The sequence below is a fragment of the Drosophila bipectinata genome, chromosome 2L, assembly GCF_030179905.1.
Source record: "Drosophila bipectinata strain 14024-0381.07 chromosome 2L, DbipHiC1v2, whole genome shotgun sequence".
NCBI classification, from domain to species: domain Eukaryota; kingdom Metazoa; phylum Arthropoda; class Insecta; order Diptera; family Drosophilidae; genus Drosophila; species Drosophila bipectinata.
The window spans coordinates 6,394,157-6,409,318 of NC_091736.1; the positions used below are offsets into that span (position 1 = coordinate 6,394,157).

General features: G+C 40.2%; 2 protein-coding genes across 3 annotated transcripts; one reads left to right on the forward strand and one right to left on the reverse strand.

The window, feature by feature from the left end:
- The first annotated feature begins 3,569 nt into the window (after positions 1 to 3,569).
- LOC108119906 (salivary glue protein Sgs-3) lies at positions 3,570 to 4,809 on the forward strand. The gene is made up of 2 exons (XM_017233320.3): positions 3,570 to 3,851; positions 3,912 to 4,809. The coding sequence occupies exons 1-2, from the start codon at positions 3,824 to 3,826 to the stop codon at positions 4,670 to 4,672; spliced, it is 789 nt and encodes a 262-aa protein (XP_017088809.2). The 5' UTR covers positions 3,570 to 3,823; the 3' UTR covers positions 4,673 to 4,809.
- Positions 4,810 to 11,668: 6,859 nt separating this feature from the next.
- Positions 11,669 to 14,902, reverse strand: LOC108119909 (uncharacterized). Of its 2 annotated transcripts, none has more exons than XM_070277491.1 (4): positions 13,956 to 14,198; positions 13,199 to 13,739; positions 12,212 to 13,002; positions 11,669 to 12,153 (listed from the first exon to the last, which is right to left on the reverse strand). In XM_070277491.1, exons 1-4 carry the CDS (start codon positions 14,185 to 14,187, stop codon positions 11,786 to 11,788), a joined length of 1,932 nt encoding a protein of 643 aa, XP_070133592.1. In that variant the 5' UTR covers positions 14,188 to 14,198; the 3' UTR covers positions 11,669 to 11,785. The 2 variants fall into 2 exon arrangements, with proteins under 2 accessions (XP_070133592.1, XP_017088814.2); XM_017233325.3 differs by lacking the exon at positions 13,956 to 14,198 and adding an exon at positions 14,602 to 14,902 and having other exon boundaries at positions 11,675 to 12,153.
- Positions 14,903 to 15,162: the final 260 nt, after the last annotated feature.

Consider the following 15,162-nt stretch of genomic DNA (forward strand, 5'->3'; position numbering starts at 1 on the left):
TTTAGACGGGTCTACTCCGGGTGCGGAGCTCTTGGGTTTGGGTTTGGGTTTAGGTTACGGTCTGTCTGCTGCTGCCTGCGCATAATTAAGCTGGAATCGCACTCCATTGTGAAATATACTTGGCCATTGCATTTAAGTGTTTTGCTCGTAAAAGATACGAAATGAGTGCTGGAGTATAAAGTAAATTGGTATGGGAGGCCAGACAGTGAATTCATTAAACCATTAGACAGACTCCGGCCCCAATGAAGGCGATTAACGAAAGATGCTTTCCGGCACTGAGTTGGGATCTGTGCCTGCGCCTGGCTCCCATCCAAACTCCTCAAATCAAACGGAAATCAAAACCCAAACAAGTAAATCAACCAAATCCAAAGCAACAGACAGCCTTCGGTCTGCTTCCACAGACTGCCAAAGGGGGCGGACAGTTGAAAATTGGGGCGTAACCTACACATACACATATACGCACAGCATGCGTCATCGGAAAATTGTTGCAATTACGTCGTAGTAAGGATCCAACAAAGTTGGGAAAGAGAAAAAAGGGGAAGTTGGGCCAGGAATTTCCATAAACACAATGGCGAAATGATGCCCTCAAACCATTGAAATTGAAATCGCCCCCGGTTGCATGGCTTTCAGGGACTCGATGGTTAGGAAGGCTTCTCCAACACAGTATACACTTATAAATAAGGGGCATTTTTGATGGGGTTCTGAAAGGTTTTAAAGAATTTTATCACAAAAGTACACAAAATATCCTCAAAAGAAAATATTCCTTTTTAAAAGGAACATTTTCTTTTTAATTTTAAATGTTTATTAAAATCAGAAAATCAGAAAGTTTTAATCAAAAACTATTTACTTGTATCTTTTTTTTAAGTTTTTCTTACAGTACAGTTTGAGAACCACTGGCTTTGGCAGAAAAGTGCCCATCCACCCGACAAGAGCTGTTGCTACGGTAAATATGGGCGTCTGCCACTACACCCCTGATTTTGGTGGCAGGGTGGATAAGGGGGCGTGCCAAGGGGTGCATATATTTGCGTGATTTACGAGCCGTCTCATATAGGCCAACGAATGTGATGACGATGGCTGTGACCAAAAGCCGGGATCAAAAAGATCTCCTGACAGACAGACGGACGTGACACGAAAATAATGCATAGAAATGCCCGGAGGATATAGCTTGTCATGCGGCCAAATCATGAGATTATTAAAAGTGTGTGAAATATGCATAATAAATGATTCCGTATGTGGCATATTTTATAAATTAAAACTCCCATTTTTCATATAATAAATTCTATTCAGTTTGTGAGATATATTGACAATTTCCATCCAATACATTAAGTTCTAACTTCTTGAAAAGTGTGGGGATAAATTTTTTTCATAAAAATACAAGTTGGAAGAAGTACTAGAACCATCGGACAATCCCCAAAAAGTTGTTTTCTTTGTTTGCTGTTTTATTTCCGTGGCAATGTGATTGGCCCATCTCTATTTGCGTTATGGTTTGACACACAATGGCACAATGTTGTCAACGCAATCAGCAGCCCACAGCAGTTGTTGCTACTCATGTTGTTCGCCTACTTGCTGCTCTGTCCTGCCCTGCCACGCCTCCTAGCTCCCTAGTTAGTTGCAAAGCCAAAAGTGTATGGGGCAAGTGGACAGAGGATAGTCGAAGGCGAAGCTTCCGAGATGAATGAATGCGTCATGCTGGATGGGTGGGTGGTGTTCTGTTCCTCCATTGTGGGCGTTTTGGACGGTTGGCTGACTGGATGGTTGGGTATTTGGGTGGTGCAAGTGGGTTACGAGTTTCAAATTGAATTGTTGGCAACACGTGACCAGGCGGACGCCTGTCGAGCCAGCCCCTGTCAATAAAGTCAGAGTGAATGACAGGCTTACAAACAGTCTACAAGTGGCAACTGCGGCCCATTGCCTCTCACATCGCCTTGATGAATGGCATATTAAAAACCTTATAACAAAATGCTTCCACTTTTTTTGTGGTTTCTTTTTTTTTTTATTTTGGCTTTGTGCTCCTTTGCCTGGTTTCCAGTTGAGTTTTAGGGTTTGGTTTTTGGGTTTTGTGTCCCGGGGTTGACCGACCAGCGAAACGCAAAATGTAATTTGCGTAAAATGAGTGCGAAATTCTGCGGGTGGAGAGCTCAGCTAGTTGATGTCTGGTTGAGTTAAGGGCCAGCGGTTTGCTATTCCCACCAAATTGTTTGCATTGAGGGAAAATTTCCTATTATATATTTGATTTCCAAAATGAATTAACTTCGGTTTTAAGGGTATACATTTAAAGATTTAGAGTTTTTAAAATAAATATGTCTTTTAAACTATGCTTTAGGTATAATCATTGTTTGAAAGAACTGGTATGGATTAGACTTTAAGGTTTTTTGAAACTAGTAACAAAGGACATTTTTGAAAGAAGGGTGTTTTTTAAAAAGAGTTTCTTGTGCGAAAAGATCTTAATTTTGCACAGAAATATGGATTATGGATTCCATTTTTTAGCTTTCCTTAAAATCTATTATTTAAAAAAAATGTAAATAAAAATTAAACATACATAAGAGGTTCTTGTTTTTCTGTGTGCACTCACCCTGAACACATTTGTCGAGTGCCTGGCGCAATCAATTCCCAAATCGCATTATGCCCCTGCCAGAAGTGAGGAGTAGACCAGACCAGTTTCCCGGCCAGAGCTTCGTCTCGGGCAAATTGCTTGGTGGCTTTTGCAGCAGCCAAGCTAGGAAAATCGGTAGATGGTGGTATCGAGGGGAGTACTGGATGGGGTGCTGTATCAAAAGTAGGAGGACCGCACCATCGGCATCCTTCACAGCATTTGGCATTTTATGTGCGTCAACATCAGCAAGTCGCCAAGTGCATTGCGTGCCAAATAGTTTACGTGTCAGTGGCGACAAGAGATCGCCTTCCTTCTGGTGGTTTGGCGGATGCTTTCTGGGTGCCTTGGGTGGCTGGGGGTGGGGGGCGGTTCGAGTGGTGCAATTGCCTCACAGCGATGTTGTGGAATTTGAGGTAGTGACTGCCTCTGCTCCTGGCAGATGCATCCTAGTCTCCTACTTTATGGCTTTTTGTTGCCCAGCCAGTCATCTGTATTTTGCATTGTCCACACGCCAATTTCATTCAGCATACAAATGCGAAATATCGAAGCCTTAAGTCCTTTTGGACATTGTTGTTGGCAGTGCCACAAAATCGTAGGCGAATGGCTAAAAGCACTTTGTTGCAGCTGCAAACAGCGAAATTGCAGAAATGAAATGGAAGTTGCAGCCACAGCAGTTATGATTATTTGATTAGTTTGTTTTCAGCCACAAACTAAGGATAAAGTTGGGGGGGGTTGGCAACCCATTATAAAGTTTAATTAGTACTTCAGCCATCTTGATGTTCTATTTATAATCAATAAATAATTTATAATTGAATGATTTTCGTATTTGTATTTAATAAATGTGCAAAAATAATTTCCAATACTGTTTACTGTTTAAACAAATGTTTAAGCTTATATTGCAGGTGTGTTTCGTCATACATTCGAGTTCCTATGCTTTTGTTAAAACATCTCTCCAAACAAAATAACCTTAAATATAGAGTTTCGGTTTGCATATGGTACACGCGATACCCAAAGTAAATAAACAATACGGACATTTGCCCTTGAACTGGAGCAGACTTTTCGGATCGTATGGTTATTATAATTCAATAAATTGTAATCATCAGGGGTTATGTTTACTCAATGCTGGTTACTATTTTTAACTACTGCTTTTTTGTTGGATTAATTGACTATAAAATGGGATAGCAGCGCCAAGGAGGGCATCAGTCAGTGGTTAAGTGATCTGAAGAAAACATGAAGTTGGCTCTAGGAATTGTGATCGGTAATATAATCGTGATATTATAGCTCCTTTCCTTTTTTGCTTAATATCCACTTCCAACAGCTTGCGTTTTGGTGATCTCTGGCTCGGGATCCCCAACCTATGACTGTGGATGTCCTACTCCTACCCCACCACCTTGCGAGCCTCCAACTACCACCACAACCACTCAAGCTCCTTGTGAGCCTCCAACCACTACGGCACCTCCTTGCGAGCCTCCAACTGTCAAGAGTACAACTACAACAACTACTCGCAAACCAACAACAACCACCAAGACAACAACAACCACTCGCAAACCAACAACAACCACGACAACGACAACAACCACTCCCAAGCCAACAACCACCACGACTACAACAACTACTCCCAAACCAACAACAACCACGAAGTCAACAACAACCACGACAACAACAACCACGACGACCACAACAACGACAACAACTCCCAGGCCAACAACCACCAAGTCAACAACAACCACTCCCAAGCCAACATCCACTCACAGGCCAACCAAATCTACCAGGCCTACAAAATCCACTCACAAGCCAACCAAATCTACCAGGCCTACAAAATCCACTCGCAAGACAACAACCACTAAGAAACCCATTCGCACGACAACAACGACTAAGAAACCCATTCGCACGACAACAACAACTAGGAAACCCACTCCCAAACCATGTGGTTGCCAACCTTGTGGACCCGGTGGTAAGACCTGCGACGGCTGTGAAGATCGTGATAATTTGTGCAGGAATATCCTGGGTATGATCAAGAATCTGGAGCGCCAGGTCAGGCAGTGTGTTTGCGGTGAGCCTAAATGGATGATGCAATAAAATAAAAAAAAAAATGGGCTCGAGGAAACCAAAGGCTAGAGAGAGAAATGGATATTCTGAACTAGGAAAATGAACTGATCACCGAAACGTATTTTAATATTTGTTATATTATATTGTTATTAAATAAAACATTTCATTGCTGCATAAAACTAAATTCTTTCTATTAATATTGTGAGCTAAGCATTGAACTTTCGTTTCCCTTGATAGAAACTTCAAGAACCTCCCAAGATGCATCATCGTTGAGTGTCACATCATCATCATCATTGACATCTATTCCCCGACATTTGTAAGCCCTTCTCTCACGGCCCGTCTATATCCGTCTCCCTATTCATTCCTGTCGCCTTTCGTAAGCGTGCACGTTTTATAATTCATTTGCAGTTCCTTCAACAATTTCGTGAATATTTCATTTGGTTTCGTGTGGAACAATTTTTACAGCTCGTTTGTCACTTTTCCACCTACAGTTCCCTATATCCTAAAACCCAATCCTTCCCCCCCTTTTCGCATCCAACCCAGAGCTACCCGCAATCCGCATGGAGAAGTGCATGAATAATGCAGTGATCCGATCTGTGGGTGGAAATCTGTCAGAGATACACCTTCACTCAACTCTATTCAAATATATGCATACTTATGCATCCGTCAGATACATTTGAATTGACTTCGGTTTAGAGAATGACAAGAAGCGAAGGCGATTAGCTAATTGACTAATGCTAATAGTATTCATTAGGAGGGACTTGTACTGCATGGTCCTGCGAGGTGTATTGTCCTTTCATAATCTATCAATTAATTTCGATTTCTATCATGATTCTAGGTGAGCGTTGGGAATGTCAGTTGTCATAGAATTTAATCGAGACTAACCCCAATTTTTGTGTCTGCCTCCCAATCAGGATTCCTAATCCCACCTATGAGATAACCATGTTCTTACAAGGGGCACCACAACTTTGACTTCTTTCCTTATTGGGCTGCAACCATAAAGGCAGAAGTATCCAATCATCTGCAGATTATTTCTCAGCAAACGGAAAAACCTGTGATTTCAGATCCAATAAGAGTTGCACATGTAGCTGCTGTAACATTTGCAGTTGCAGGTGCAGTTGCAGTTGCACAATTCCAGATTCAGGCAGTCTATCAAATTGAGCCTCTTTCAAGATTTTTGGCCTGTCCTTTGTCGCCTTTTGGGAAACGTTTTTATCCCAACCTCTAATGAAGAATACACTTTAAGAAATTAAAATTAATATTCATTTTATTTTCTTCTTTTGATTATAAAATGACAATATTTTATAAAAATACTTAGACTATGACATTTTTAAAAACTCTTAGCTCGAAGGGTTTGCTAAACTCTAAGTTTTCCAAGTCATCTCCACCGACTTCTACTTATAGACGTCCCAAAGTTAATGCCCACATTTTCTGGCCTCTTCTCTTGGCCAAGTCCTCACCTATGGTTTTGGGCCTCATGTTTTATGCATGTGACTAGAAATTTTGCTGGCGAGGCTGGCGGGCCAAAAACCTCGAACAAATGTCGATGACTGTCAACGCAACTTCGATGCCTAGACAATGTAACTCAAAACTAGACACAATGTTGCAAGTTTCAGGGGCGGACCAAGCCCGTTGCCTTGTGCAACAGAAACTGCAATGACGGAACGATTATGCCAATGGCAGGGCCATGTCTAAAGCAAACGATTTGTCACAGTGGCAATGGAGTTGCGTTGCGTTGAGTTTGCTGTTTGGGGGTAGCTGGTCGGGTTTTATTGCCAGTAAACTGAGGTAGTGTGGGCTGCAGGACCGCAAACAGTTTACCCCAAAATGTGGCACAACCAGAAGTTTCGCCATGGGAGTTGAGTGGCTGCCAAGGGATCTTACACTACAATAAAAAATAATTTCTTTATTAATAAATTAAGTAAACAAAAACCAACAGTTTTTGGCTGAATAAATAATAACTTATGAATTTTTGTAATCAATATGGCAAATGTTCGTATCAATAAAAAAATAAACAATAATTTGCTATAAATAATATTCAACCTTAAATAAATATAATACATACAAGGAGCAAAGAAACATTGAGTTTCAAAAAAGTTTCCCAAAATAGTCACCATTTTATTTTTATCAGTGCTTGTCAAACCGTATTGTGGGTGAATTTCTGTTGAGTGGCCAACCCGCTTCGATTTCAAAACTCCAGCTGCGACAACTGCTGGGGGATTCCCTTTTTCTATCTCGTACATCCCCAACCCTCTTCTGATCGTGCAACTTCAGCTCCTTTTTCCAGCTACTCGAACATGACACCAAGTCCAAAGTCGTCGTTGGCTGTTCATCCTTTTCATCCCGTTCACCTCCCTGCCCGGATATGTCCTTGCCTTCTGCCCAGCTGCAAGTGACAGTAATTGTTTTATTGACATTGATTGACATGGCAAAGTGAGAGTGGAATGGGGCTCCAGGAGAGGGCGACAAGGGAACAGCATCCAGCAGCAGCAGCAGAATCAGCAGCCAAGTCAGGCCAAAGACAAACTGCAATGCCAAATGCGAATTTCAAACCGAAATTTTTGCATCTCTTCACCCCAACATCTCTGTGTGAGAAGCTCAAAAATGAGCAAAAGATTTCAATTTCATTTTGATAGATCGCTTTTTCCATACCATTCTAGTGTACTTTTTGGCTTTTCCTTTCTCCATTTCCCAATTCTCCCCTCTCGATTTATATATGTATGTATGTATGGTGTTTTTTTTTGGCCATTGTTTACCCTTGTAAGCTGCTGATTAAACCTTGCAATGGTGCAGCTTCTTTTGGCTTTTCCTTTCGCCCGCCATTCTCCTTCAGATTTTCCAGCGAGTTTTTCCGGCAGCAGATGCTGGTCGAGGAAAAACAATACATCAATTTCTGTGTGCGCCCGGTACAATGAATGTTGTGTGCCATTGTAAGAAAGACAATTGTTTGATTTTCGATATGTTTTCAAAAAAGTGCACTGTGAAGCAATAGTAGTTATAAGATTATTATGAGTATACATTTATACTTTTTGCACTAAAAAATTTTGAAAAATCGTAAAAAAATATTTTTAATTCAAAATGAATATAATTTTCTAGATTCGAATTTCAATAGCTTTTTAAGGGCTCAACATTAAAGGTAAAAAAGGTAATATCAAATGGAATAATACAAAATTTCTTCAAGTTCTTCCTAGCCTAAAGATTTTGGTAATTCTGCTTTTGCTGCACTTTTCATTCAACTGGAGATGCGGATGCGAATGCGGATGCAAGTACGGATGCGGATTAGTCATTGAAGGACTATAAAGAACATCAATACCGAACCCAGACCTTCAACGTTATTGAAGCCAGCCGCTTTCCATATTTTTCTTCTGCTCTCCATTTCCATTTGTTGTCATGGCAGCTATGACTTTCCGGTTCGCCCTTTTCCTTATCGTCCTGCTTCAAGGATTCACTTGCCTTGCCGGTTGTTCATATTAATTATGAAAGCGCATTTGGTGAACGAGAAATTTATTTTGGCTTATATTTCGATTTGGGTTTTGTTTTTCCCCTCATTTCCTTTGCCGTTTGTCGGAGCTCTCGGGGGAGCGAGGTCAAATTGGATGTGAAATGTGATGCTTAATTAGTTTTCGTGCTGCTGCCAACGATTACAAGTACGATGATCCTGATCCCGATGATGACGCTTATAATTCCATTGGAAATAATGAAAATATAGCCATGACGTTTGCTTCTGTATCCTTACAACTCGTATATTTTTTTTGGCTTGTCCTGTAAGAGGATTGCAAAAATTGGCAAAGAGTTTTTATTGATTTCTTAGGAAATTAATACTTTCTCTGACATTTTTGTTTCATATTTATTTTTGACTTTTGTCCTAATTTAATATTTATGCAACCAAGACAAGAGGCTTTTGTAAATCTTGCGGCAGAATTTTCTATTTTTAAAAAGTTACCAAAGAAATTCATTTTTGTTTTATTTCTGCCACCCACATGCAGCTTTTTTTGCTCCTGTGTGTGGTTGTTGTGTGTTATTTAAATGTATAGTTCCTTGTGCAAAAATACTCCCTGACACACACAAGAAATGCAAAAAGAGATCTGCAGTCGACAACAACTTTGGTGAACTGATAACGGACGGCAACAGGAAATGTCGAGACCAGGCCAACAACAACCACAGCTGGAATATCCTGGCGGAGAGTAGGGGAAAAGGACTAAAATGTGTTGCATTTTGGTCAAGCTAGTGGAAGAAAAAAAATGTATGCACAAAGGGAAAAATTTAAGATATTAAATTTATAAATTAAATCATAGGTACTTTTTCCAAACGTTTTATTTAATGTTTGGGGTCGTATTAAACTTATTTTAATGAAAAGAAAACTAATTTTTGTTTAGCCTATTTCGCTCTGTGTACCAACATTCAGTGCCAACGATAAAGTTGCAGTCTGGCCCGCCATAACTTGAGTGCATAAATCTTGGCCAGGTTTTGTATGTTGGCTTAAACATCCCAGCCCCCAGTCCACCCCAGCACTAGTCCATGTCCCGCTGGCGGCCGTACACAAGGTGACATCTTTGGAGACTGGCACATTAAAGTAGCCCCAAAAACTTCACTCCACACCACTCTACTGACCAATGCCCAGACACTGCATAATAAATTGCAGCCGTAGTGTTATAAATATTCTGCTGCCCTCGAGTCCTGCGCTGCTTGCTCCGTTTCTGCTCCTGCCCGCCGGCTAGTGATTGGGATCTTAGGCAACAATTTCGCACATGTCCTTTGGATGGAGATTAAAATGGCAAAACTGAAATGCTGACACAGCTGATAGAAATGAGAAAACAATAAAAACGTAATGCAGAGACATTTTTATGTTGGTTTTTGCTTGAAAGTGAAGAATTTGGAACACTCTATAGTACTTAATTTTAAAGTAAAAAGTAGATACTTGAAGTATTTTAAACGTAGTTTTTTTTTTTTTTTATCAAAAATATAGCTTTTCTTTTTTGAAAAACTAAAATACATTTTTGAACTTATGGCTCTGAACTTTTTTATTATATTTTTCATTAAGAACTTCATTTTTTTTTTAATTTAATCAAAAGTGTTTGCTTTTTATGGTCTATGTTCTTGCTTTTGACATACCCTCCTTCTTGTGTACCATCCACTAAAAAGTGTTAAATAGAAAACAATAACAATGCAGTAGCTGTCGCTTTTCTTTGGAATACTCCACCCTCAGATTTCCACCTTGGCCAGTGGGCAAGCCCACTTGGCTTGAAGGGGCAGAGGGTTTGCCACCGTGCCACCAAATATGCGGCGACAACAATAAATTAATGCGATTTATTGCCGCGATAAGAGCGGGACAGTGAAATGCCTAGGGACTTGAAATCGGTGGAAAGGGACAATAAGGAGGGTGCGTCTCTTTTCTGCAACGTGTGTGGGCCTGGTCGGAATGTGATAGATAAGCCAAGGGGTGTTGGCCGGCTCCCAAAACCGGCCATTTCGCCAAACCCACATTTCAGGCCTCTTCGGATGGCATGCAAAAATTTGTCCCTTGAAAATTTACGATGCAGCAGTACAGAAATAATGAGGAATACGCAACTCAAACCTAAACCCAGTGGCATCTTTAGACCATCCCACCCCTAGATAAGCCAACTTACTTACCATTTAATTAGAGCCTCAATGGGCATTAGGGCAAAAATGCGGCAAAAGCAACTTCAGGCACGCCCCCTGTCTGGCGTATCAAAATGCCTTTTTAATTAAAACCCAAAAACGAAAAAAATAAGAGCAGTCTAGGAAAAACAGGAAAATTTTTAGCCGCCAAATGATGTGTGAGAAGTCGATAGAGAACGGCGGTGGCGGTGGCAAACGGGCGTTAAATCACAATCGCAAACAGGAAGTGCCTCGGCAAAAATATAAAATCTTTGGGGTTGTGGAAATCCTCGAAAACAACCGACAAGGGTGTCGGTCGGGAAAACTCAAAAACGAATAAGGTGGGGGGTGCAATGCAAAACGCTGCGGAAAATCTTGTGTGAAAATTTGTTGAGCGTGCAAACTAGCAATTTCAGTGGCCGGGGTCTTTGGTCTGGGACCCGTCTGGTCCAGAGGCAATAATTGCATGAAATGCCCAGTTATTTCAGCTGAGAGCAGCACAAATCTTTCTTACACTGAGAGAAACAAGGAAAAATAGTTTAAGCTAAAGAAAGTTCTATGTTTTTATGAAAAGTCCATTGACAAAATCCCTTTCGTTAATTTTGGCTTAAACTTAAACACCTCTCATGACTTATTTTCTTAAAGTGTATATAGAAGGGCTGAGCTAGAGGTCGCTGGTGGCTGGTTACTGCTAACTGGTCCCGTGCCAGACGCTAAGCTGCCACTAAATCACAACCAAAAGCCGCTGTTAAAACACGAGCCTGCCCCCAGAAAACTCGGCTGGTGGTTACTTGGCTGGGCTTGGATTTTTGGGTTCATGGGTCTTGGGTTTCCCTGTTTTTTTTCTTTTTGTTGCCAATAGCCTGAAATCGGTGGTTGCAACAGCCGCTGGCAGGACACGTGCAACATTCAGATACCGAGGGCTGGCTGACTGACTGACAGCAGCCACAGCATCTGCAGGAGGGAAAAAGGGAAAACCAGCAAGTCCAGGTCCTGGGACCTGGGACAGGAGCAGGCCTAGGAGAAAGAGCCAGAGGGCAAGTCGAGTAACTGACACTCCCCACAAGATTTGATTAGAGAAAGCGGAGATCGGGGTATGTTTCTTCTTATATTCAAAGCCCCTTAAACGTGCACAAAAATGATTCAATCCCAAGGGGGGAACATCTCGAGTCTATCCGGAAATAAATATATTCGATTCCGGTGGCTTTGCACCTGTTTTTCTTTTGCGTATTCAATTTTCTAGATTCTCTGCTCCTGCTTCCCTTAAATAAACACAATAAAGCCTAATTTGATTGGGTTATTCATAGTTTCACAGAGGGGATATAATTTTTTCGAATGCCATTCATTGTAAAAAAAGGGTAAAAGGCAATACCTTTTTGCTCAATAATATAATTATAGGTTTATTTATTTTTCCAGAGAAAAAGGCTATCATACCCTAAAACCTTAATGCTTATCTTTAAGTTTCTCCAATCTTCTTGAATTTAAGAGAGAATCCAAGTAGATTTAAAACTTGTATAAAGGAACTTATAGTTCGGAGACATTACGAATATCTACACCCATTTCGTCTAATCGTGTATCATCCTCAGAGTCCTCATTAGCAGAACTGTATAGTGGTTCTTGCAGAGAATTTCTTTGACGTTGTCCGACCAATGATGTTGGTTTTCTTATCTTATCGAATACCTTCTTAAAACTAACCGCCTTCTCGTTTTGATGCCCTCTGATTGGGTTAGTCCAACGCTTTATAAGATTTATGAGAACCACCACCAGAACAACGCCGATCAGTAGGAAGAGCATTACTAATGCGGGATTGGGTATGTTTTCCTTCACATCCATATGCCCAGCAATGTCATCGGGATCTACTTTCCAGGTTATTCGATTATTTGGGATAGTAACTATAGGATAAAAGATAGTTTTATTTTATAGATATTTAATAAGAATAATATTACTTACTTTTTACTGGTGTGGTTGTTGTGGCATTTATTTTCATTGTTGTTGTTTTATCTGTTGTCGTTGTTGTTTTTATAGTTGTTGGTGTGTTTTGTTTTCTTGGTGTGGGCGTTGTTGAAGTTGTTGTTCTCACTGTTGTTGTACTTGGCACTAGTTTTGTTGTAGAAGTAGAAGTTGTGGTTCTTTTTGTCGTTGTTGTGGTTTTTGTTGTTGTTGTGGGTTTTGGTGTTGTTGTAGTTGTTGTCGTAGTAGTTGGTGTTGTAGTCCTTTTTGTGGTTGTTGTTGTTGTTTTTCTAGTTGTAGTTGTGGGTTTTAGTGTTGTGGTTGTCGTTGTCGTTGTTGTTGAAGTTGATGTTGTAGTTGGTTCTATAGCTACCATAGTCGTATCGATCAAAACACATAGTTCTAAATAATCGGGACAACAATTTTCAAATTGTAGACACTCCTCACTGCAGCCACATCCTTTGATGTAGTTGCCATCCGGTCCAATGTGATCCATGCCAGGTAACATCACCTGGCCGCACCGTTTGGTGCAGTTCATCATGTCATATACCACCGGCTGTTCACTAATGGCCGACACTGGTGCCGGCGGCTCCGTTGTGGTAGTGAAGTCACCTACTCCACATTCCTGGCCCGTCATCAACTTAACATCATCGATGGCAATGTCTCCGAACCGAGATACGGCATCCGTGGCAGTGAAGATAACCACAAAGTCCGATTCCATTTCATCAATGGAGATTGTGTGCTCTATCCACTCTCTACCCTGGGAGCCAGAAATATCGAACCTCGAATATCTGTGGGTAAAACGTTGCTTTCATTATTTTGCTTAGAAATGTATAAAAATGCAAACGTAATATCCGCCCGCATCGTTAAGTGACGATATTTTGTATGCAACAATATATGAATGTTTTTAAAAAGATAAGTGTTTTTGAAATTGTTATCTTGGAGAATTCCAGAGACTTATACCATATCCGCTGGGATAAAACTCACTTGGCCTTGAATTTGCTCCACATGTCTGTGACAGAGATATTCACTGGCTTGACGGAGACCACCAGACTGCCAACTCCGGTTCCGTACATGAAGTAGTGGAACCGAAAACAGCAGGCTGTTTTTAAGCTGAGGGCTCGGGGATATACCGGCGATATGAAGTGGTAGCTCCCGTGGGCGCCAGTTTGTGTTTCCATTCGCATGTAGTGTCCGCCGGAGGCGTTACGGAAGGTGTGATCATGATGGGGACCAGTTCGTAGGGAGTGGTAATCGTGCACTGTACTGATGCGCTTCCATGGTTGCCGAAAGCCCACCTCCGCCTGCCAACCGCACTGATCCTCGCTCTCAAAGTCGCATGAGTGATCCTTGGTGTGGTTACTCGTTAAACACTCACCGAGCTGAGTGTTCCATGAATTTCCGTCGCAGTAGGTCATACGATTCCCTACCAGAACATATCCATCCTTGCACGCGATCGTGGCTCTCAGGCCGTCATAAGATAGAAGTTCCCCGTTTTCCGGTTTTTCCAATTGTGAGCATCCAGCCTCTAAAAAAGAAACATTTATTAATTTTCAGGTTATTCTTGGGAAGTTTAACAAAAATTTTAATGAAACGAATTTTAATAAAAAGTTTTATTTTTATATTTTTTTAGTAATTTTACTCTTTAAACATAAGCTGCCAAATTACTCACTTGAACAAAATATTTGTATAAATATTTGCTGGTTTTAATTGAACTTAATTAGAAAATTTATACGAAACTTACTGGCACAAAATGGTCGTCCTCCCACTAAACGACCATATTGATTACAATAGCCAACTTGACTTCCGTGCAGAATATAACCCCGTACGCAACGGTACCGAATAAAATTATTTGGTCTCGATCTCATGCTTCCATGAGGAAGACTTAAAGATCTTTCACACAACGAACTAAATGCTGTTGTCTGACCAAAACATAATATGCAAACTATAGCCAAGCAAATATTCAAAAATTCCATTATGTTTTAGGAAGCCGCTTTAGAGCTATTGTACTTTTATTTTCAAAGTATGAAAAACAACTAAATTGCAATGAAACTGGAATTTATCTTGCAATACGATTCATTCACTCTTTCCGTTTGAAGATAATACTGAGCTTATTCATATTTTTAGTTAAGAGAACCACGGAACTGAGAGAAGACTCTAATTATTTCAGTAATTTTTTAAACATTTAATAATATTTGAAGAAAGATTAGGCACTTTGAAAACTGAGATTAAACTATTCTCTTTCTTTAATATAGATTTTTTTGAAACAGTTTATTGCAAAAAGTCTCTATCTATGCGTTACTTGATTGTGAATTATTTTTGAATATTGAAAAAAAAAAATACAATGTTCTCTGTTTTTCTTTCCCCTTTTAATTAGTAGAAAAACTTACTGGCACAAAATGGTCGTTCTCCTTGTATACGACCATTTCGATCACAGACGCCCACAAAAATTCCCTGCAGGATGTAGCCCCGAGTGCACCTGAATCGAATAATATTCCTTGATCGTACTGACACGGAGCCGTGTTGCAAAACAAAAGATCTTTCACACGCGGCACTGACTCCTGGTGTCTGGCTCCTGGTTCCAAAATATAATATACAAACTATAGTCAGATACTGATTAAAAAATTCCATTTCGTCTAAGGAAGCCGCCTTAGAGCTCTTGTACTTATATCTTAAAAGAATGAAAAACAACTGAGTTGGAAAGAAACTGGAATTTATCAACGGACTCACAGTTGAACGACAATTCATTTACTCTTTCCGTTTGAAGATAACAGTGAGTTTATTCATATTAATACTTAAGAGAACCACAGAGAGAACCACGTTTTAGTAATTGTGTAATAATTTAATAATATTTGCTGAATGGAATATTACATGTTTTTTTTAGTAATCTACATGATCTGCCAATAATTCATGAAACTTACTATATACATTAAATTAAAAGTTTTGTTTAT

What these genes read in the sequence shown, in the direction of transcription:
- LOC108119909 (XM_017233325.3), bottom strand. Translation starts at nt 14,842, where the DNA reads ATGGAATTTTTTAATCAGTATCTGACTATAGTTTGTATATTATATTTT. An exon ending in AGAACGACCATTTTGTGCCA is followed by an intron (nt 13,740 to 14,601) that starts GTAAGTTTTTCT and finishes TTTCTTTTTTAG; the next exon opens with AGGCTGGATGCTCACAATTG. An exon ending in AACAACCACACCAGTAAAAA is followed by an intron (nt 12,154 to 12,211) that starts GTAAGTAATATT and finishes TTTATCCTATAG; the next exon opens with TTACTATCCCAAATAATCGA.
- LOC108119906 (XM_017233320.3), top strand. Translation starts at nt 3,824, where the DNA reads ATGAAGTTGGCTCTAGGAATTGTGATCG. An exon ending in GGCTCTAGGAATTGTGATCG is followed by an intron (nt 3,852 to 3,911) that starts GTAATATAATCG and finishes CACTTCCAACAG; the next exon opens with CTTGCGTTTTGGTGATCTCT.